Source organism: Galeopterus variegatus, unplaced genomic scaffold (assembly GCF_000696425.1).
Source record: "Galeopterus variegatus unplaced genomic scaffold, G_variegatus-3.0.2 Scaffold2336, whole genome shotgun sequence".
In the NCBI taxonomy this organism is placed as follows: Eukaryota; Metazoa; Chordata; class Mammalia; order Dermoptera; family Cynocephalidae; genus Galeopterus; species Galeopterus variegatus.
In genome coordinates, this window is record NW_007728447.1 from 276197 (window position 1) to 299217 (window position 23021).

Consider the following 23021-nt stretch of genomic DNA (forward strand, 5'->3'; position numbering starts at 1 on the left):
GTTGAAACCCTATTACATCATTTACAACAGCTAAAAGCAAGTCTCTTACCTCTTCAAACTCTACCACACACTCCATGGCAGATAAATCATCCAAAAATGCAGCTTTGATACTCTAGTCTTTTTTTTTTTTTTTGTCCTTTTTGTGACCGGCTGCACCGCGCTCAGCCAGTGAGCGCATCGCACCGGCCATCCCTATATAGGATCCGAATCTGTGGTAGGAGCGCTGCTGCGCTCCCAGCGCCACACTCTCCCGAGTGCGCCACGGGCTCGGCCCGATACTCTAGTCTTAAATCTTCAAAGACTCTTCACCACCAAATTACTGGTTCTTAAACCTATCAGCCCCAATGCTCCTTTTTATAGCAAATCCTGAAATGAGTTACTTATATATCATTTCAGAAACATCGATTAATTCTCTAGTTATAATAGGAGAAATCTAAGGAAAGTACTGTATAATAAGTCAATATGTATTTTAACCTGTAAATGCTTGGCCACAACTAAACCAGAAGATATTAATAAATTAGTCAGATACTTGCACCTATATGCAGCATAATGGGAATGTGAAAATTACAAGTCCAGTCCAATACAGGTATACTGGTGATTCAATACCATGAGCAGTATCACTATAGCAGATACAAATTTCTGAAAGAGAAAAATTTAAGATTCCAAATAAAACAAAATATTATCTTTCCTCAATTTATATAATAATATCATCCCTGGAAAACACTATGTATTTTAATATCATGTAAAAATATTGTGGTTTGTAAGTAAAACAAAACAAAGTTCTAGTTTCAAATAAGTATAAATAATATGTTCACTTACATGAGCGGCCAGTGGGACATTTTCCAGTTATCTGAGATGTGGTACCATCTGATCACTGTGAGACATTTAGATTCCTGAATTTCTATCCACTAAAGATATCCAATCTTTGTAACAACCAAAACATGCCTCCACAAATTCCTATAATGTACCCCGGAGATAGATACTACCCTCCTTGAAAACCTGTGGCTTAGAGATTTCAGTTCACAAATATTATTCTAAAATTCAAATGTCTTTCACAACAAGATTAAAATCTACCGCTGTTTTTCCAGACTTCCTTCTGCAGCTTTCTAACATATAGTCTAGCGTTAGAGAAAGCAGTTTATCTGCTCCCCATGTTTTGTTTGTTGACATGTTTATGTTGTGATTGATATTTACAAAACTCACAGCATGACTAACTTTCCACTAATTTATCTCCATTACAACCAGTTGCACCAGTGACAAGCAAATTCAAATAAAAGCTGAATTAGGATAAATCTATAAAATAATCCTAAATATACTATCCTAATTACATTATAAGCATAACATATAAGCATTTTACATCTAAGAAATTGTGAGAGAAAAATCTTGAGAGTAAACTTTTATTAGATAGGATATGTGAAAATCACTTTGGCACATAAATTTTTATCCATTAAAAATGGACCTTTCGGGCCAAGCCCGTGGCGCACTCAGGAGAGTGCGGCGCTGGGAGCACAGCGATGCTCCCGCTGCGGGTTTGGATCCTATATAGGGATGGCCGGTGCGCTCACTGGCTGAGTGCCGTGTGGGAGACACCAAGCCAAGGGTTGCGATCACCTTACCGGTCACGAAAAAGACAAAAAAAAAATAAATAAATAATGGACCTTTGTGTTCATTCCTAATGTGGAAAAATAGTTAATGTTAGGGATTCTGTTTATGTGATTTAATGAATTAGTTCAGTTAGTTCAATGGAAAACACCATATGATCATCTCATTGAGGCCTCCCAAATAAAAAAAGGCATTCTTCATAATATTCTTATTTAAAAAAAAATTTTAATTAAAAATTACAGAAAATTTGCAAAAATAGCACAAAGTGCCCACAAATCCATCACCCCATTTCTCCTAACATTAACATCTCACATAACAACCCAGTACTACTATCAAACCCAAGAAAATAATATTGGCACAATACTATTAACTAATTACAGACTTTATTTGAAATTCACCAGTTTTTCCATTCGTGTCTTTTTCCTATTCCAGGATCCTATACTGCATTTAGTTGGTATTTCTCCCAGTCTCCTCCCATCTGTAACAATTCCTTCATTCTCTTTTTGGTCTGCTATAATCTTTAAAGAGTAGTAGTCTGTTGTTTTGCAGACTCTCTCTATTTGGGATTGTCTAATCTTTTCTGATGATTAGATTAGAATAAGAGTATGCATTTTTGGCAAGAGTACCACAGAAATGATATTGTATTTTTCTTAATGCATCATATCAATGGTTACATAATATCAATATTATGCTGATGTTAACATTGGTCACTTGATTAAGATGGTCTCTTTTGGGTTTCTCCACTGTAAAGTTACTAATTCTTCTTTAGTAAATATCTTGGGGAAGATACTTTGAAACTATGAAAATATCCTATTTTGTTTCAAACTTTTGGCCATTAATTTTAGTATCCATTGGTGGAGCTTGTCTGCAACAATTATTATGATAACTGGCTACTAGTTACTGTCAATTTTCCTTTCTTCTGCAAGATTAAGTTTGATTATTTTCTCATCCATTTGAGGACAATTACATATTTTTTGTGTGAACTGTCTGCATCTTTTCCCCATTTTTTTCTATCAGGTTTAATCAAAGAATTCCTCAACTTTTAAAAGTTCCTTTTATATTAGGGATATTAATCTTTTGTATGTGATATGTTTCAAATATTTTTCCCAGGTTGTCAGTTGTTTTTTGACTTTGTTTATGGTATTTTTAGCTACCCAATTTTTAAAAAGTAGTCAAATTTATCAATCTTTTCTTTTACTGACTCTGCATTTTGAATATATTTAAGAGCCATTCCCTACACCAAACTTAAATAAGAACTCTTATAGTACCTGCAGAACTTCATTTTTAACATTTAGATCCTGATCTACCTGGTGTAAAATGTGGATCTATTATCTTTTTCCAAATGGTTACTGAGTTGTCCCATCACCATTTATTAAAAAGTCCATCTTTACCCCTAGAGATCTGAGTTCCAACTTTTGTCATATATCAAGTTCCCATATATATTTGAGTTTAATTCTGAACTCCCCATTCCATTCTACAAGTCTCAACAGACATTAAATGGTACTATCCATTCATCTGCCAATACCACACTGTTTTAATTACAGAGGCTTTATATGGTATGTTTTAATGCACGGTAGGCTGGTCCCCCTCATAATTTTTCTTTTCCAGTGTTTTCCTGGCTATTCTAACAGATTTATTTTTCCATACCAACTTTTAGCATCAGCTTATCTAAATTCATAAAATAGTTGCTGGTATTTTATTGGGATTACATTGAATGTATAAACTAATTTAGGGAGGAACTAACATCTTTATAATTCTGAGTCACGGCATTTATTTATTTATTTATTTATTTATTTATTTTTTAAATTTTATTTTGTCGATATACATTGTGATTGATTATTGTTGCCCCTTACCAAAACCTCCCTCCCTCCTCCCTCTCCTCCCTATGGCATTTAAGAACAAGGGCTATTTTTCCATTTTCTAAGTCTACTTCTATGTCTTTAGATACTGTTAAAATTTTTTCCTCTTATAGGTTTCACAAATTTCCCAAGTATTTAATTTTCTTTGTTGCTACCACAAATGCAGTTTACCCAACATTATATCCTCTTATTATTTATTTGTGTATATGAAGGCTACTGATTTCTGTATGTTAATTTTATATCTTGCTACTTTCCTGGATTATTTTGTTTGATTTAGTTTTGTCATTAATTGTCTGGAGTTTTCCAGCTATACTATCATATCATCTCCAAACTGAGACAATTTTACTTCTATCTACTTACCCATTCTTATGCCTCTAACTGATTTCTCTTATCTAACTGCATTGGCTAATATCTCAAGTACAATGTTCAACAGTAGTAGAAATAGTGGGCATCCTTGCCTTTTTTGTGATCTTAGTGGAAATGCCTCTAATGTTTCTCCATAAAATAAGCAACTGGCTTTAGAATATTCCCAATATACATTCCTAATACCATTCTTAATAAAACAGGAATAACTGAGTACTTAAAAATTTTTTTTCATTGTACATGTTTATGAGGTACAGTTTGTTTCAATATATGCATATATCATATGATGATCTAATCAGAATAGTTGGCATATCTATCACCTAAACATTTATCATTTCTTTGTGGCTGTAACATTCAAGATCTGCTTTTCTGGCTATCTTGAAATTATACAATATAATATTATATTAGCTATGAGTACTTTTGTAACCTAATAAAATACACACATATCAAAAACCAATATCATGCTTAATGGTAAAAATTTAGAAGCATTCCCATTGAAGACAGGAAGAAGACAAGTATCACCAATATTATTTAACATTTTTCTAGAATTAACTGCTAATGAATTTAGTCCATTGAAGGAAATAGGACGTATTAATATAGAAAGGAAGAAGCAAGCATTATCATTTGCAGATAATGTAATCAGATGCTTTGAGTACCCAAGAGAATGAAATAAATCTCTTCTAAACAACGAAAGAATTCAGTAAGCTGTTAAGTACTACATGAATATTACTCGAAATGTACTTCTGTACATTAGGCCTGACATCATAACTTGGTACCACCTAGGTGAGATTTGCTCTATTATACAGAATATAGGTCTAAAAACTTGTTTTCATTGGTGGACTGAAAATTAATCAGGTTTAGAAGACTGACATACTAACTAAATTCAAAAAAGACAACTGATAAAGCATAACTATCTAATTTTCAGAGAAAAACATAAATACCAAAAATTTACATACTTCAATCTTAAATTCTTGTGTGCATTATTATGTAGCCTCATATGAAGTGACTATGTCTTCTCCCTATTTATGATTATCCTCCATTAATAGAATAGCCTAATAGGTAAGTATATACTGAAACTAATATCAATAAAGCATTAAGATATAGCATAGCATGTTTTGATGACTAACAATTCCTCTAAGAGAGAATTTAAGTCTGTTCTGGTAGTTTTTAGTACAGAAAGTGACTATTTCTTACTACTATTCAAATAATACTCTTCATATTTTGTTCATGTTAACTGGAATCCAGGACTTATAATCTTTTAGTTTACTGTTCCTTCTATCATACTATACTTAATTTTAACATATCATTTCTCTTTATAAACAAAATTGTAAATTAACAAATATTTAATAAATAGTATGTACGTAGTATAGTTGTCTTAGCTCAGTGAGGTATTTAATGCAGTAATGCATCTGCACTGTGCTTTACATTCCCAATGTTATAATTAATCCTACAGTTTTGGTGCTTGCTGCACCAAAATTCACTGTATAAACTATATAGTTGTTGCTGATTATTTGGCCTATGTCATTAAAAGTTGGAAGGGTGATAACTTTTGAAGAAAAAGATAGTAACTTGCAGGGGGAGTTTCTGAATAGCTGGTAATTCTTGTTTTGGTGATTTCATGGGTGTGTTCATCTTGTGATATTTTATGCATTATATACTTAAGATTTGTATGTCTTTCTGTACATATGTAATACTTCAATCGAAACAGCTGATTTTTTAATTTAAGCAGAAAATCAAAACAAAATAAAAACAAAGCACAGAAACAGATCTTTATATATTCCCCCTAAAGTACAATTTCTTTGGAGGCATGCTATATTACATGTAGCGTCTTTGTTGCTTAAAGAAAATACTAATCTTTAAACCCTAGAATTATTCAGCTTGTTAACTGTGGAAGAGCAAATTCACATCATCTATTTCGACTTCTGTGTGTATGTGTTTTAAAGTAGAAAGAGGGACTTAACTGTTGTATACAAACTGTTGTAATTGTTTATTTCTATTTTTTCATTCTCTTTTTCTTGCTCTCTCTTATTCTCTCTCTTAGTTGGACCTTTATAGTTGAATGTTCATAAGTTTAATGGGGATACTACACAACTAAGCTGTATAAACTGTTGTAGAAAAACAATTCCACTACACAAAACTGCAACATGCCCATACAGGTGCTACAGGCACATCAATCTACTAAAAATAGTCAAATCTCCCCTAACTGAACTCACTTTCTCCCTCACTAAGACTTATTTTTATACCTAATCCCTCTCCAGCAGCATAATTCTCCCAATGTGAAACCTCAGAAACATCATTGGCTCAAATTCTCTGCAATATCTAGCACCGTCAATATGATACAATGTTCTACCTCTGATAAGTCTTCTTCTCTACTGTTGTCCTTCCCATTCCCACTATTGTAACCCTGTTTGGTACTCCTAATACCTTGTCTGAATGATTGTAAAAATTTTCTACTTTTTATTCGCAGCTCTTCCCCATTTCAATTATTCTTTATCGTAATCAGATTAATCTTCCTGAGAGACAACTTTGACCATGCTACACCTGTTGAAAAAACATTCAATGGCTTTCCCTGCCTTCTTTTTTTTTTTTTTTGGTCCTTTTTTTGAGACTGACCACTGCGCTCAGCCAGTGAGCGCACCGGCAGCCATCCCTATACAGGATCCGAACCTGCGGCGGGACCGCCACTGCGCTCCCAGCACCGCACTCTCCCGAGTGCGCCACGGGCTCGGCCCTTTCCCTGCCTTCTTTTTTTTTTTTTTTTTTTTGGTCCTTTTTTTGAGACTGACCCCTGCGCTCAGCCAGTGAGCGCACCGGCAGCCATCCCTATACAGGATCCGAACCTGCGGCGGGACCGCCACTGCGCTCCCAGCACCGCACTCTCCCGAGTGCGCCACGGGCTCGGCCCTTTCCCTGCCTTCTGAATGAAGCCCACACTTGCCTTTAAATATCTATAAAGAACTTCTATAAACATCCGCTACATTAGCCTCCCTCCCTGCTTTTCTTTGGTCAATACCAAAATTATTTTAAGCACTGAAAGGGGATATACACTGTATAACATGAACAAGCAAAAAAAAACCCCCAAAACCAAAAACAAAAACAAAAACAAAAACAAAAATCTTCCAAAAATAAGGAAAAAAAGATTCAACTTGGTATGATTTTCGAACAAAGAACAAAATAAATATGACTACCATTCAAGATGGAAGAAGCCAAAGAAACGTCAGAAGTTAAAAAAAAATTTTTTTTTTAATCCCATCGATAGCTGAAAAATGTTTCATTACGGGCAAACTGGAACGTAACTCCTTTGAATGTAAATATAAACCTAGTTTTGAGGCTCCAAAGACTGGAGGAAGCACTGTTGTTGGATTTGAGCAGATTTCAAGACTCTGTCCAAACTTGATTCTTTCCTTACTAAAGCACACTAAGGTAAAAGAAAACACCAAGCATGGCTAATACCTATGTTTTTTTTTAAAATAAGGAGATGATACAATATAAAATAAATAAAACAACAACATTAAAGGCTGATGTTCTTTTACCAAATAATTAATATTTGATCTCATGACAAGATGAAGTTTGAAACATCCTCTCACAAAAAGAAGAAATATCCCCTAGGAATAACGGTTCAGTATTCAGTGTTCACAACCACTTTATATAACCTAACTACTACAAATAACAAGAATCAGCTGTTATCTCTAGGGAGTATAATTTATTTGAAACATGAAAATTACTGAAATGGTTAACTTTAGATATGCATAAAGCATACCAAAAGGAGACATTAAAAAGTAAGTATATTAAATACAGTAAAGTCTAGAGAGGAATGGCAAATAGATTTTATCTCGTACACCCGCTCTGAATAACATGTCCTGAATAAGGTGCCTTCTGGCTCACTGGGAAAGAGTACTATAATCAATCAACAATGTTGGTCAGAGATATGAAAAAGGATAAATCATGTTATTTGTGTCATGTATTTGCCATCCCTGTGCTATTGTACTTCACATAATCCTATAAAATGTACAATTACAAAATTACTTACTGCTTCAACAGAGTTACATTCTCGTCTTGTTTCTAAATAACGTAGTGCTCGTTTTTCTTCTTCTTTTAATTTAGCATCTGCCTGTCCAGAAGCAAAATAGCAATCATTTTAAGAATATGAAGAGGATAGCTCAAATCATCATATATACTAAGTTCTGACTTACATATTTCATATAATTCTGTACACCATTTTGTTGTAAATACGAGGGTGCCTGTGTTCTATAAAATCTCTCTGTTGAATCCAAGTACGCCTTCTCAAAATTGTCCCTATAAATTTGAAGCTTATCCTCAGGATTAGAACAAAGGTTAACTGAAAAACAGAAAATAAAATTTATTCTAATTATGATCTAAACTCGTATTTTGAGTACAATAATGAAATAGCAAATATTATGTGCAAGGTAACAATGCTTAAGAGAACATACAACCATATTAGACAAAATCCTTCTCCATAAGAAACTTAAAAACATAATGGCACAAGGCAGTAAAGTAACAATTAAATAGTACAGATAATATGAACTTTTATTTTTGAATAGGAAAGAGACTGACTTCTAACTGGATAATTAAGAACCATTCACAGAAAAGATGAGTTATAGACTGAATCTTAAGGAATAAACTATGATTTGCATAGATCGAGATTAGTAAGGCAAACAAATATTCAGAAGCAGAAAAGCATAAGTTATAATGACTAGGTTGTCTAAGAGGACTGTAAGGTTAACAGAAGATAAGGTAGAATGGTAAATTAGGAATGGTTGTAGAGAGCCTCAAATCTCAAGCTAAGTAACCTGAATTTAGCATGGTGTACCACTAAAGAGGTAAGTAGGAAAAATACCAATAAAATAGTATTTAAAAATAAATTTTGTGTGCAGTATATGGGTTAAATGATAGCAGTAAGATCACTGTACGAAGACATCCAAAAGTCTAGATATAGAGTTTAAAGAGGTGTACAATAGTGACACTTGAAATGAAAAGGAATAAATTTCATGGACATTGCTAATGAAAATCTAAAACTTGGTAACTAAAGAAATATAGAAGAAATGGAGAAAAGCCAGTTAAAAGTAGCTCTCATTAGTTCAACAAATACTTATTGAGAGTGAGTTTGTACCAGGCATTCTATGTTGAGTAAAGATACAGTATCAACAACAGACATGCCAGGGAGGCATAGGTATTTAGTAAGAGGACCTACCTAGTCCAAGAATTAGGAAAGGCCTCCATGAGGAAATAGAGGATAAAAATAAATAGGAAGATGAAGAGGGAGGACAAGGGAGAATTCTAAGTCAGAGGGAAAGAGCATATGTGATTGAAAGAATAAATGAGGGGCCGGCCCGGTGGCGCACTGCTACAGTGCGCAGCTTGGGAAGCGCAGTGGCGCTCCCGCCGAGGGTTCGGATCCCACATACAGACCGGCCGCTCACTGGCTGAGTGAGGTGCGGGAGCAACACCGAGGGTTGCGATCCCGTTGCCGGTCCCAGTCCGCTACGGGCGCGACACTGAGGGGTGCGACCCGTTCCCGGTCGCGAAAAAAGACAAAAAGGAAAAAAAAAAAAGAAAGAATAAATGAGGGGCCGGCCCGGTGGCGCACTGCTACAGTGCGCAGCTTGGGAAGCGCAGGGGCGCTCCCGCCGAGGGTTCGGATCCCACATACAGACCGGCCGCTCACTGGCTGAGTGAGGTGCGGGAGCAACACCGAGGGTTGCGATCCCGTTGCCGGTCCCAGTCCGCTACGGGCGCGACACTGAGGGTTGCGATCCGTTGCCGGTCACGAAAAAAGACAAAAAGGAAAAAAAAAAAAAGAAAGAATAAATGAGAATGTCAGTGTCAGAAATTGAGAAGTTAGGAGAGAATGTACACACAAAAGTAACTTTCTTCCTGAAAACATAAATAAACATAAATATAAAACCAGTTATCTTTTATAAGCTATAGATTCAAATGTATATTTCTCTAATTTAGGTCGCTAAAAAGATTTGCCAGCCAAGAAATTAATGACATGGAAAAAATAAATATTAACTACACAAATATGAATTTTTGTCAGTTTAAAGCAGAATTAATACCATTTGTGCATTTTCAAAAAAAAAGGCATATGACACAAAAGGTAGATGTGACTTTACATGCTAATAAACATAACTTTAGTACTGCTCTATAATTGTCTTAGAATTTCCATGAAGAGGAAAGTATGATCATAGAAGTTCAGAACATACCGTACGATTCTCTTACTCCAATGACCAGCTGAGAATCAAAAGCTTCTCCTAATCTTTCAGCATGTACCAGCTTCATTGCACTATCTTGGAGTCTGTTTTTTATATTTGAAAAGATTGACTCATTCCACGTATCAAGCATGAGCTAGGAAAACAAGAACAAAACAATGGCATCATTTTCAATCATTTATATACCAAGTACCACAAGTTTTAAGGTTGAATTTCAGAAATATTGTGGTTTGGAATACTCATATGGATGTTTGTTCAGACACACACAAAAATGCAAAAAAACCCCACAAAAAAAACACCCCAAAACTAAAAATCTGTTTGATATTGGACCTTTGAAAAATATGCAAATCTACCTTATAGCTGTTCCATTAAAATAATGGAAGTGGTATATACATTGATGAATACATATTAGTGCTCCACATACTTCTGTCAGATATAGAAGATATATAACTAACAGCAGTAGCAATAAATAATAAGAGTTGATGGTTTTACAACATTCACTATGTAGCTGAGACTGATCTACATATTTTCCACATGTAACTCACTCAATCCTCATAACCTTGATATAGGTACTATTATTATCCCCGCTTTAGATATGGGGAACCTAGGGCACACAGTACAAATCTAACTTTCCCATATTCACGCAGCTCATAACTGGCCACACTATGATTTCAATTCAATAACTGTGGTCCCAGAATTGATGGTTTTAATTATTAAGTGATCCTGCTTCCCACAATCAATGGAGAATGGTAAAACTTAAAGGAATAGCAGAAAAATAAGAGGAAAAGATCATAGAACTGCAACTTAAACAGCATCCAGAAGTGTTTTTTACCTTTTTTTTTTTTTTGGTACAAATTTCTCATATTGCAGTTATTTCTACCACTAAAGAACCACTGGGTACCTAAATGTACAGTATCCCTGTCAACATTACAGCAAATTTTAAGGCTAGGATGGGGCAACAATGCCACATTATTTTAATGCCTGAGTTTGTTACTATAACTATCACAGCAAACAGTAAGTTGCTTAAAGTTCAAATGTCATTTTTTACTTCTCAAATCTATGGTTCCATTTGATTCTCACAAGAAGATAAATGGTAAATGAAGACAGTGAGTTTGAAGAGTAATGAAGAATTGAAAGGGAACCCTTGAACCCTTCATTTCAGGGCTGAGTTCTTTCCATTAAATCACAATTGGTTACTGGACAAAAAGCTTTTAATCAGAAATTATGCAAAATATAAAAATAAGCACAGTATATATTAAGTTTATAATAACTAGAATCAAATAAAAAGACGAGACAGCAATTTAGCCATGACTAAACGCAAAGGTATCAGAAAACAACCTAATAAGAGATTTTGAAAGAGAAAAAAAGTAATTCAATTTATAGAAAGAAAGATAAAAGTACAAGAAAGATTAGGGAAATAAAACACTAAAGATAAAACTAGGGAAGGAGAACATGAAAAGTAAAAGTAAAAGAGGTAATGTTTGAAGACACAGATCTACAACTTATGACCTCATAAAAAGAAAGAGAATTGAAGCTACGGATGGATGAAAGAAAAATATTATTCAATAAAACTGAGGAAGAGCTAAAAAGGAATTTACACGTGAATTAGAAAAACCCATTTATAGTCTAAACTACTTTCAAATGTCTTCAAATTACCTTTTCTGTTAGGAAAAGAATGAAAAAAATGGACTCACCTTTCGAACAATACTGTCTTCTACATTTGATTTTTTATTGCTGCCCTGTTTACCCATTAAAGTAATCTCTAGTTGACAAAAAGGTTTCGGTAAAATATCACACTGTGTAAAGAATTTTCGCCATTCAACAATATATGCCTTTAGCAAAGCTGTATCATCTTGATGACTCAGTACTCGCTGAAAAAAAAATTGTACCAACTTTAAATTAATGTGGGTGCTTTGAAGAATAAGAACAAAACATATTCAGATCATAATTTTAAAATGTTTTATTATAAATATTATATTATAAAAAATAAATATTATATCCGAGAGAAATTAGAACATATGTTCATCAAAAAAACTTGTACACGAATGTTCATAGCAGGATTATTCAAAATAGACAAAAACTGTAAACTACCCAAATGTCCATGAACTGATGAATGGACAAACATTATGTAGTATGTCCACAATGGAATATTATTCAGCCATAAAAAGGAACAAAATACTGATAAATGCTACAATGCAGATGAATCTTGAAAATATTATCCCAAGTGAAAATCAGTCACAAAAGGCCATACATATATTGTATAATTCCATTTACAGGATGTGAAGAATAGACAAATCCAGAGATAAAAAGCAGATTAGTGCTTTAGTGATTGCCAGGAGTTGGAAAGAGGTGGCAGTGGGGAATGACTGTTAATAGGTACAGGGTTTCTTTTCAGGGTGATGAAAATATTCTAGAATTAATGGGTAATGGTTGTATTATTTTATGAATATACTAAAACCCACTGAATTGTACATTTCAAGAGGGTGAATTTTACAGTATGTGAATTATATTTCAAATTTTTTAAAAGGTAGTGGAGTCTATTTTCCTCCCTACTAGAGTTTAGGCTGGTCCTGTGACTTGCTTTGACCAATAGAATGCTACCGATGTAATATAAGATTTCCAAGCCTAGACCTGAAGAGGTCTTACAGATTCCACTTTTACCTCAAACGCTGGTTTCCTTGAGAACGAGAAACCACAGAGAAAGCCGGCACCAAACGTCATATACGTGATTAAAGCTCTCTTGGACCATTCAGTCTTTGCAGAGCCAACAGCTAACTGCTGCTTCATTATTAAGCTTAGGTGAAAAATTAGCTGGGCCCAGCACAAATTGCTAAACCACAGAATTATGAACAAATAAAATAGTTATGTTAACCTAAAAACAAAAGGTGTGTGTGGGGGGGGTGGGGGGGGCTGGCCAGTTAGCTCAGTTGGTTAGAGTGTGGTACTGATAACACCAAGGTCCAGGGTTTGATCCCTGAACCAGCCAGCTGCCAAAGAAAAACAAAATGAAAATAAATTTTTCAAAAAAAGAGAAAACAAAAAATCCAATATCCTAATAATTTCCCAAGCATTCTAAGTTTATTTTTACTTCCATTCTTTGTCATTTTATTATTGTTGTTTTATTTTTGGAGGGCGGCTGGCCGGTAGAGGGATTGAACCCTGGACCTTGGTATTATCAGCACCATACTCTAACCAACTAAGCTAACTGGCCAACCCCCCCTTTTTTGTCTTTTTAAATAATGCTATAATAAACCCCTTAATGCATTTTGCTTTTCCCATTTGGGAAATTTGGTCCTTCTTAACAAGATAAGTTAAATTGAATAATGTCTAGTAAAATGACTCAGAAAATGACATTTTCTTAAGAGTTTAAAAATCTTTTAAAAATTATACACCTAAGTCTGGCATTGCTATTCCTACAGTTTCATTGCTGTCAATCTGTGGTGCTAAATCCTACCCTCAGGTTCTTGCTGAGGTCCACATTCCAGACCTTATTGGGTCATGTTACCATGAAACCCTTACACATTTTGTTTGCTAGTGTTGAGTATATTTTTTAACATCTGTCTACAATATCTAAGATGATTCTTTATGAGCTTATTTCTAGAAACTGAGGAATAAAGATGTTATCAATAAAACATTTAATTTCTTAAGTAATATATCATGTGACATCATTCTTACTCCATCATGGTAGTGGCTACTAGGAGAATTAAAAACCAATCATATACTTGATTTCAATACCTTCCCTTCAATCATATATAGAAAAAACTCATTTTTTAAAAATTGTATGATTCCATTTATATAAAGAATGAAAACAGACAATATTAAGTGATGGTACTGGAAATAGGAAGTCAGGATAGGGGTCATGAATGGGGTGTGAGGGTTAGTGAATAGAAGGGAGCACCAGGAGGCTTCTGGTTGCTGGTAATGTTCTGCCTCTTGATCTGGCTATGTTTAGTTTGGGAAAATTCATCAACCTTGTATATTTACACTATGTGCCCTTTGAGGTATATGTACTATACTTCAATAAGAAGTGTTTTTAAATGATTGTCATGAATCTAATCAAGCCTTCAGACCAAAATTCCATTTGACAAGAAATTCAGGGGAAGAGGAACAAAGTAAAAAACACTAGAAGAAAACAGACAAATTCTTCATGTGGGTCAATCTACAAGGTAAATGGCCTGATCTCTTCAAAAGATCAGTGTTGGGCCGGCCTGGTGGCGCACTCGGTAGAGTGCGGCGCTCCCGCCGAGGGTTCGGATCCCATATAGAGACCGGTCCGCTCACTGGTTGAGCGCGGTGCGGGCGCGACACCAAGGGCTGCGATCCCGTTGCCAGTCGCGGTACGGGTGCGACACCGAGGGTTGCGATCCCGTTACCGGTCACGAAAAAAGACAAAAAGGAAAAAAAATAAAAAGATCAGTGTCATAAAAATAAATAAATAAAAGGTTAGGGGGCAAAAATAGAATAAAATTAAAAGAGCTAAGTGTGCTGAATCTTGATTGGTTCCTAGTTAGGAAAAAGTTATTAAAGATATTTTTGGGATGGTTGGGGACATTTGGATATGGACTGGATGTTAGAGAATTATTGTTTTCTTATGGGTGGTGATACAATAGTTACGAAGAATAAGGGCCTTATTTTAAAAAGATACACCCTTAGTATTCACTGTTAGGGGTGAAAAATCATGATATCTACAATTCCCATACGGTTCAGAAAAAAATACACACACAAAGCAAATATAGCATAATTCAACAAACAAGTGTTGAAATCTTGGTGCTGAGTGTCATTATATTATCCTTTTGAGTTTTCTCTATGAAGTTTTTCACAACAAAAAGTTGAAGGGAAATGCAGGCTGGACAGTTTTGATCCAATGTCATTCTGCTAATCTAATCCTCTTTTAATAATGCCCAAACACCACTCGGGGTCTGCTTCCCAAAAGTACCATTACCACGTGACCAGCAGATCCTCTGCATCTTGCAACTCACAGAGGGGGTACAGTACAGTGGGGAATCCCCCAAGCTTTGGCTCTAAGAACAAAGGCTGGAATCCTGGGGCCATTACTTTTTGAGTGTGTGATTTTTTTTTTTTTTACAAGCACCTTAATCTGGGCCTCAGTTTCCTCATCTGTAAATGGGAACAGGACTTCCCACCCCTTAAGGTGAGCATTACATGAGACCAAGCAGCCCTGACCTGCAGTGAGTGACTGAAGGATAAACATCGAGGTTTGAGGGTTTTTAGGCACTGGACTACCCTCTTGAACAACAAGGTCTGCTGCACGGCTGAGTCCCTCCTAAGTAGTACTGAGCAGCCAGGCCATGCAAGGGACACAGACTCAGGGTGGGTTATGGCCCTTCCCTGAACCCACCCCACCCACATTGTCACAAATAAAGTTGGCCTTTCTTGGATTCCTAGTCTGTGGTCCCTTTAAGGGAGCAGCCTATTGCCCACTCATCCATTCACCAAGGCTCAGCTATGGGGGCAGCACTCCTGGGATCCATGCCTGACATGGGCCAGAATCAGGTTCTGCTTCCCTCCATTCCTCCTGTGGGAGCTCAACCTGGCTGGCACCCAGGTCAAAGAAGAGATGCAAAATCTTCAGGCCATGGTGCATGCTCATAGGCAAAGGGAAGAAGAACTATGGCCAAATGCTAAGGCCTTGTTCCACTTCACCCCACTCCCGAAAAAATTCATTTTTACTTTTCAACTGCCGACAATGATTAATATTTAAGATTTTAACCAGGCAACTTTTACTAACGTTGTACGAGATACTGACATAAAAATTCAACTAAAGCATAAGAAATTCTAGCCCTCTAGTTTTCAGACTTCATTTTATAGACAAGAAAATAATCTGATGTCCTTAGGCCCTTCCTCAAAGTGGTAAGGGATTCATTCATTAGAGATGCCATAGATGATTTGAAATAATACATTATCTCTGCATTAATTTTTCCCAAAAGACAAAGGTGTCAGTAAAAGCAAAACTAACTCTTGCATAGTCAACCTAATGCCTAAGTGAGCTTTGTCCTCATTTCAATAATATTAAACATTTATATACAATATCAACACAAGAGTGCTAAATTTCAGCTCGGCAACAATATAAAGAACACCCCAATGATTTTACAATCAGAAAAGTATCTGGAATTCAAGAAAATTACTATCAACTTGAGAAGAGGTATTAGTCATTACGGAAGAAAACAGATTTATGTGGAATAATGTGTGGCCAAAAAATAACGGTAGAGGGAACTTCAAAAAAAAAGTATAAAAACTGAACTCATTATAGCATCTTTTAATTGAGGATAATAATGTACTCTCTCGACAGAAATATCACTGGGGGTGGAGGGGGTGGAGGGTGGAATTCAACAAATGACAATCATTTCATTAAAAACTTACTTAACAAATGTGTCAAATGTCCATGTGATATTTTAAAATTACTTCAGGAAGTCCTAGCTTCAATATTATAAAATATGATATAGTTTGAGTAGTTCTGAAGCATATTTAAAATAAAGATGCTGAACTTACTGCCTGTGCTTGCTTAATAAACTCAAGAATATCTTCTTTCAAAGCCTGATGAATTTTTGCTGGGCCTTTATCATCCCAGAGACAGACTGCATGCACATCGCTGTAAAAATAAAACAGATAAACAAACATTAATAATGGAACAAGAACAGAGACAAAACTCACCTTAATTTCAGATTCCATGGACCTGGCTGGACCAGTCTAATTGTGCCTGAATCCATTCACATGAACCAAGCACTCTTTGTAAGTTGTCTCACACATATATTATTTCTATTTTTATTTTCATTTGTCATTTTTTTTTTCTTTTTTTTTTAAAGATGACTGGTAAGGGGATCTTAACCCTTGGCTTGGTGTTGTCAGCACCACGCTCAGCCAGTGATTGAACCGGCCATCCCTATATGGGATCCGAACCCGGGGCCTTGGTGTTATCAGCACCACACTCTCCCGAGTGAGCCACGGGCCGGCCCTTCATTTATCATTTTTTCCTCCTTAATTCTCTGCTATTCACTGTAAAATGTTTAATTATAAAAGCATGCCTCCGGGCCGGCCCAGTGGCGCACTGCTACAGTGCGCCGCTTGGGAGTGCAACGGCGCTCCCGCAGAGGGTTCGAATCCCACGTACAGACCGGCCGCTCACTGGCTGAGCGAGGTGCGGGTGCAGCACTGAGGGTTGCGATCCCGTTGCCGGTCATGAAAAAAGACAAAAAGGAAAAAAAAAAAAAAAAAAAAAGCATGCCTCCATCTCCCCAAAGTTAACTGCTAGTAATATTTTCTTGTGCAAAAACAAGTATAAATCCTTTTAATTCTTTAACACTATAGATGAAAACTATTCTGTCTTTAAAAAAAAAAAAATTGTTATTTAAATGCCATTAAAGCAAATCGCCTAGCTTCCCAGTATATTCATTACCCATTTATATCAGTTATCGCTGTGTCTCCTTTATTTAAACAAAAAACAAAAGCTCTCATAAATTAGTATACCAAAACTCTGAACTTATAAAGCTTACATATTTAACTAAAAGATCATTCATTACAGAGATATATTTAATACTGGTACATGTTCCAGAAAGTTAATTATTTTAATTACCAAGCTGTGGAGCAGGGAAACTTACAACAGAAAGATAAGGTCCTATAATGGGGATTCATTCATTCAAAAAAATGCTCCCCAGTGACTCATTCAATACATAATGGAGCACCTGCTATAAAAAATGTCAAAGAAATAAATTTTTAAAAAATCTCCAGAATTATAACATGCCAATAGCCCAATAGTTTGTTTCATATTCTGATTCTTAGAGATATCATTATAATGAAGTTTTTTCTTTTCTTTCTTTTTTTTTTTAAAGATGACCGGTAAGGGGATCTTAACCCTTGGCTTGGTGTTGTCAGCACCACGCTCAGCCAGTGAGCGAACCGGCCATCCCTATATGGGATCCGAACCCAGGGCCTCGGTGTTATCAGCACCGCACTCTCCCGAGTGAGCCACGGGCCAGCCCTATAATGAGGTTTTTTCTGCATATTAATTTGAACTTCCTTTTGTCACTTGCTAAAGTTCAGCTTAATATGGTATCTGGTCCAGTGCCTAAGGATGCAGTAGGCACACAAATATCTGTTCAATAATAATAGGTAACATATGATTGCTTAATATGTGCCAAATACTAGTCTAAACTTAACTCATTTATTCCTCGCAGCAACTTTAAAGTGGTACTACTTTTATCCCCATTTTACAGATGGAGAAACTGAAGCAAAGAAGGATTAAGTAAAAGTCCCAAGATTACAGTTAGAATATGGTGAAGCCAGGAAATTGGGTTTCACAGCATACACTAAACCACATCCCCAAATTTATTCTTGCACCCCTAGTATCTACTTGGAAAGTAGCTAAAGTGATCTTTATAACTCAAATCACATCATATTACCCTATACTAAAAATTCTCTAATGGTTTCAGTGATTTCCTACTGGGTTTTTTTTTTGGTGGCTGCCTGGTAACAGGAATCAAACCCGAGACCTTGGTGTTCTCAGCACTATGCTCTAACCAACTGAGGTAACCAGCCAACCCTCATTGCTCTTTGACTAAAGTGCAAAGTGATTAACTGACCCTGCATACCTCTGCAGTCTCACTTTATGAGTGAAGGAATCTAGAGACAAAAAGAAATAACTTTTTGATACAAAAATTGATTGATTATAATTCAATATGTTTACAACTCTTACAGATATAAATACAAGATGGTTTAGGAACCCAAGGAGAGGGTGAGGGTGTAAGTAAGAGGTAGAGAGGAAAATGGAAGGCTTCCTGGAAGAGTTGATTCCTGAAGTTAATCTCAAAGAATAGGAGTTTGCCAGGTAAAGATGGGGGTGGGGGTATTTTATGAAAAATAACATCATAAGTAAAGAACTGTGCATGTTTATGATGATTATAGTGAACTATAAGCAAATCAATGTTGCCTAGTGTGTAAAGCGAAGAGTGATAAAGATGAAATTGTGCAAACTAACTCTTTATTCCCTGCATTTGGTCACAGTCCTATTGTACCCACCACGTAACTGTCTCTCCAATTTGGACATTTCTATCCATCACCATTACCACAGTCAAAGTCACCATCATCTTTTAATTAGTTTAATATAACATATACTCACTGCTTACTAAGTGCCTGCACTTCACATTGACTCATGTGTTACTTTAGGTCTTACAAGAAACTGATGGGATTAGAAATAGATTTATTTATTTATTTATTTTTAATTTTTTTTTTTTCCTTTTTGTCTTTTTTTGTGTCCAGCAACGGATCGCAACCCTCAGTGTCGTGCCCGTACCGGACCAGGACCGGCAACGGGATCGCAACCCTCGGTGTCGCACCCGCACCTCGCTCAGCCAGTGAGCAGGAACCGGTCTGTATGTGGGATCCGAACCCTCGGCGGGAGCGCCACCGCGCTCCCAAGTGGCGCACTGTAGCAGTGCGCCACTGGGCCGGCCCAGAAATAGATTTATTGAGGGAATGCCTGTGGAAAAAAAATGAAAAGTAAGCTAGAGAAAGCTGGGTGAGTGATAAACCCACAATGTAGGTCTGAGCACTGCAGGGGAAGAGAAGGAAGGAAGGTTGGACAGCAAAAATCATATACTGCAGTACAGTTCTAAGAAAGCATGGCAAAACTATCAGAGAGTTCTGGAGCCAAAGTCACCGGTAAAAGGAGTCCTGTGCTTCTCCCAAATGGCCCACCTTTGTGTCCCTGTCGTACTCAAACCATTGTCAGAAGCGCTCAAACACAACTTGAGTCTCATAAGGCAAAAGGGAACGGTGTGGTGAAGGGAGTGGGATTGGGTAGCTCCCTAGAAATCTCACCCATGGAAGAGTCAAACTTTTGAGTGATTGGTACATCTTCTCCAGCTCTCTTTTCTCAAACTCCAGGTACTCCTATGCATTGCTACATCATGGAAGAAGGTCCTCAATGTACTTTTTTTTTTTTCTTCCTTTTTTGTCTTTTTTCGTGACCGGCAACGGATCGCAACCCTCAGTGTCATGCCCGTACCAGACCGTGACCGGCAACAGGATCGCAACCCTCGGCGTCGCGTCCGCACCTCGCTCAGCCAGTGAGCGGCCAGTCTGTATGTGGGATCCGAACCCTCGGCGGGAGCGCTGCCGCGCTCCCAAGTGGCGCACTGTAGCAGTGCGCCACCGGGCCGGCCCCTCAATGACTTTTTAAAATTAAAAACACAATATGTACTCACCATCACACAACAGAACATGTTAAATATCCTGGTGAATTTTCATAACATTTTGAAGAAAATGTTATAACATATTTGAGGAAAATATTATGATAATATCCATAAAGTCCTCTATGTTCTTCTCCCTAATCTCCCCAGAAGTAACCAAGCCTGGATTTTTTTTCAAGTTTTACCACATATTATGAGAATTTTTGAACTTTAAAGAAATCATAGCAAATAATAATTTTTTAAGCAATTTTTACACTCAGCATTGTTTCTGATATTTACCCATATAGTTACATATAGTTCTAGTCGTGTGCTCTGTTACATCAAATATTATACCTAAAGATAAAAGGGAAAAGTAATAGTGAGCAATAAATATATATATGAAATTAAGTCTGAATTGATAAGAACACACTCTTTTGGAATATATAACCAAAGTTCTTTTATAAAAAGAGACATGCTACAGGGAAATTCTTTGTAAATATTTATATATAATAGAAAAATCTAGGAGCTGAAGAGTGGGAGAGGGAGGAAATAAAAGCTTTTCAAAGGTTTTTAGAGGACAGAGAGAAGGCATGGGAGAAGCAGCAGGAGGTAAAAAGTATTCTAAAGGCTTCAACTTCCTTAGATAGGAGAAGTAAAAAAGAAATGTGTAAACTTGGTGTGGAAAAAAAAATAGGTATTTTGATTTCAATTAATAGTAACACAATATGCTTCTAACTGGGAGCAAGAAACAGGAAGGTAACCACTAATGGAAGTGAACTTTCAAATTAACAAAAACAAGGAAAAGGAAAATGAAGAAACAATGATATCTAATAAATGATAAAGTTATAAAAGCAATAAAAACAAGAATATTAGTCATAAAATTAAACCTGAACTGAATAAATTATCCCATTTAAAGACAGCATGCCAGGACTGGACAGTTAGCTCAGTTGGTTAGAGCACGGTGTTATAACATCAAGGTCAAGGGTTTGGATCCCTGTACCAGCCAACCACCAAAAAAAAAAAAAAAAAAAATATCTTTTAAAAGGATAAATGCTGTATGATTCCACTTATATGAGGTACTCAGATAGGCAAATTCACAGACAAACAGTAGAATGGAAGTTACCAGGGGCTAGGGGAGAGGGAATGGGTAGCTATTGTTTACCGGGTATGGAGCTGGTTTGGGATGACAAAGAAGTTCTGGAAATGGATAATGTTGATATTTGTACAACCCTGTGAATGTAATCAATGCCACAGAATTTTACACTTAAAATGGTTAAAAGGGTAAATTTTATGTAATGTATATTTTAGCACAATTAAAAAAATAAACACACACACACAAAAGACAATCTATCTTAAGATATACCAAACAACAACAAATCAAAAGAAAGCGGGGGTGGCAATATGAATATCATCCAAAAAGAAATTTAAGGTTAAAAGAATTAGAGAAGAAACATTATATAATGATAAAAAGCATTATTTATGAAGATATGTCAGGATATTCACACTAAAATATAAAATTTTGATATATGTGTGCATATACATTTATATATGTAAAAATTAGAAAAATAATTAGAAATGTAAGAACTTGACACGAATACATTGGAATACTTTAACACATCCTTGAATCACTTAGGATGCACTCAGCTGAAAACATTAAATTCAATTAATAGTGGCTTAAACTATCACGAGGTTATTTTTCTGACATAACAAAAGTCTAGAGGTAGGGAATTGTTGGTATATGTTCACAGACTCACTAGGATCCTTCTCTTTCCACTCTCCATTTTAGCATGTTAGCCTTTTATTCCTGTAACTGTTTAAGGGGAGAAAAAGAGGATAGTATCAAGCATATTATTTTAATTAATCTGGAAAGCAAACACTTTCCTAGAAACTTCCCACAGACCCATTTGTCATAATCGTGTCACAAAGCCCCCCTAGCAGCAAGGACTGCCAAATAAATGAATACTAAATTACCCAACCTCTGCAGTGGAAGGTATGCAAGGCAAAGAGAACTGGGAATGTATGTTGACTTAGCTAATGAACAGTACCTATCACTAAAATCTCTCCATATTTGAAAATCTAGTAGAAAAAACTTAAGGACATAGAAGAATATTACAATACAATCAGCAAACATGATTCAATAGGTAGAGATTCTTGCAACCTTCAAAAAGTGAATTTTTTCTAAGTGAATATGCACACATACTCTGAGGTACAGCTCTAAAGGTCCCCGTGATCCCTGCCTCCTGGTATTCATACCTTTGTATAGCTCCCTTCTACAGTGTGAGCATTTGTCTGTGGGATTAATAGCATAAGCAGAAGTGATGGTTTGTCACTTCCAAAATTATGTTATAAAACACCATGGCTTCTATCTTGGAAGCACTCGCTCTCTTTGGATTACTTACTCTGGGAAAAGACAACTGCTGCATTGTAAAAAGCCCTATGGAAGGGTTCACACAGTATGCAACTGAAGTCTTCAGCTAATAGCAAGTGAAGATCTGAGACTTGCCAACAATCATGTGAGTGAGCTTGGAAGAAGCACTAGCTGAATGGAGGCCTAGATCTTTTGCTTAAAGTTTGACTGCAACTTCATGAGAGTCCCTGAGCTAGAACAACCTAGGTAAGCCACTGTTAGATTCGTGACCCTCAGAAAATATGAGACAGTAAATGTTTGTTGCTTTAAGTTGCTAAGTTTCAAAGAAATTTGTTATGCAGCAATACATAACTAATACATAGAGACATAAAGGAAGAAGGAAGACAAAGAGGACTACTATAATTCAGATGAGACA

General features: G+C 36.1%; 1 protein-coding gene across 1 annotated transcript in view; it reads right to left on the minus strand.

Moving 5' to 3' along the window:
* Window positions 1-16744, minus strand: part of CUL5 (cullin 5) — a 64629-nt gene extending 47885 nt beyond the window's left edge. Inside the window, exons 1-5 of the mRNA XM_008581370.1 lie at window positions 16565-16744; window positions 11749-11925; window positions 10049-10190; window positions 8018-8163; window positions 7855-7935 (exon numbers count right to left, since the gene is read on the minus strand). Of these exons, the coding sequence (XP_008579592.1) occupies window positions 7855-7935; window positions 8018-8163; window positions 10049-10190; window positions 11749-11925; window positions 16565-16744 (726 nt within the window). The remainder of the gene's footprint in view (window positions 1-7854; window positions 7936-8017; window positions 8164-10048; window positions 10191-11748; window positions 11926-16564) is intronic.
* Window positions 16745-23021: the final 6277 nt, after the last annotated feature.